At 34.3% G+C, this 1,718-nt stretch overlaps 1 protein-coding gene across 1 annotated transcript in view; it reads right to left on the bottom strand.

The window, feature by feature from the left end:
- Positions 1 to 1,718, bottom strand: part of NUDT9 (nudix (nucleoside diphosphate linked moiety X)-type motif 9) — a 32,964-nt gene that overhangs the window by 7,186 nt on the left and 24,060 nt on the right. Inside the window, exon 6 of the mRNA XM_006867772.1 lies at positions 1,280 to 1,426. Within this exon, the coding sequence (XP_006867834.1) occupies positions 1,280 to 1,426 (147 nt within the window). The remainder of the gene's footprint in view (positions 1 to 1,279; positions 1,427 to 1,718) is intronic.

Genomic DNA, 1,718 nt, shown 5'->3' with positions numbered 1-1,718 from the left:
CTGTCTTTTTCCTTATGATCAATGTGTGCATCTTATAAGGTAGTTTTAAAAATCACCAAGGGTTTGTAGACAAAACAGACATGAAACATAATAGTTATCAAACAGAAAAACTCAGTATAATTTAAAATGCACATGTCCTTTGAAAAAAGAGTTGAATTCATGCAAATAAAAACAGGTCTTCTGTTGGATGGGTACTCAGCATGTATAAAAAAAAACCTTCTTACATGTCAAACTAGCTCACACCCAGTCTGAAGAAAAACTAAGAGAAAAAAACTATTGTTAAAACAAATAAATAATTGCCCTCAAGCTTCATGGGAATCTATTTATAATGAAGATTCACTTCGATTTAAACTATTTCTGCAAATATGAGAGTAAGTCAAAAAAAAAAAAAAAAAGCATAAAAATCATAGAAACTTTCATTAAATAAAAATATCTAATTGTGTGGCTATTTTTTCTTGACATGTCCTCTACCTATGTGATACATTTCTGATGGTCCTGTCTCCATCTCTCTATCCCTTCCCCTGAAGAATTCTGTGCTCTCGGATTTTTACCATATCAAACAGCACCTTTGGCATTCTCAAGGCATTCAAATCATGTTCCTTTTCAATATGGGGGGGAGGGGTTAGGGAACAAAATGAAGTTGACAGAGACAAGATCAGGATTGTAGGATGGAGTAAGTTTTACAACAAATTCATATAGGACAGCCCTTGTTACCCTCAAAGAATGAATGAGCACGTTCATTACTGTACTGGAAATAATAACTCCTTGGTGCAACTTTCCTGACCTTTTTCTTACCAAGGAAATTTTCAATTTTCTTGAAAACCGCTTCATAACAAACCCCTGTGATTGTTCTGTGTGCTTCAAGAAAATCTATCAAGATAACACCTTTAAAATCCAAAAAAACTTCAAGACAAAAAGGTCACTTATCATAACCCTCTGAGCTGACCTCTGCCTTGAAATTAACTTGCCCAGCAGATCTCTTCAGAAGCCAATGTTTTGACTGGATCTTTTTTTGGAAGGTACTCTAATGAGACTAAGATAATTGTATTACTGATAGAACACGTCTGCAGCCATCACTGATCACAGAAACATGCTTAAACATGCTTCATTTGGAATAAACCTGTATGTGTATGAACTAGAACAACAGCAACAATATTTTTTGACTTACCCTCAAATGTATTTCAAATATACAAATATTCTATTTTATTTAGAGAAAAGATCTACCATATTTTGAGGTTAACAAGTCAATTTCATTTATCCAGAATACAAAATTTCTTACCACTAGATGTTCTTGGCTAAAGAGTTTGTGCAATTGTTTCTCTATTTCTCTCTTTTCAGCATTGGACTTCTGTAAAGAGTTGAGAGCTTCCTCACCAAATTCTCTTTTCAGTGTAGCACTAATCTTCTCTCCTGGATCCACCATGCCCTAATAGTCACATTTAAAAAAATAAAACCAAAAAAGCAACTAATAAACTTTGATTCATTCAACAAGTGATTACTGAATGATAGAGTGAACATATAATTCTTTCTGCCTCATAGTAGTGGTCTCTATCTATTCTTCTAAGAAATGTTCTTCTCCAAACCATTTGTTTTTAGCAGAAGAAGCCAATAATGGTTCTCAACCACAGTGATGGGTACAAGATTAGGCTATGGCAAGCTGAGCCAATCAGACTCCTTTCCTACTGTTCTCAAAACCCTTTGTTGTTGTTAAGTGCCGT

This window comes from Chrysochloris asiatica, unplaced genomic scaffold (assembly GCF_000296735.1).
Source record: "Chrysochloris asiatica unplaced genomic scaffold, ChrAsi1.0 scaffold00109, whole genome shotgun sequence".
NCBI lineage: Eukaryota > Metazoa > Chordata > Mammalia > Afrosoricida > Chrysochloridae > Chrysochloris > Chrysochloris asiatica.
This window is presented reverse-complemented; position numbering and strand designations above follow the sequence as displayed.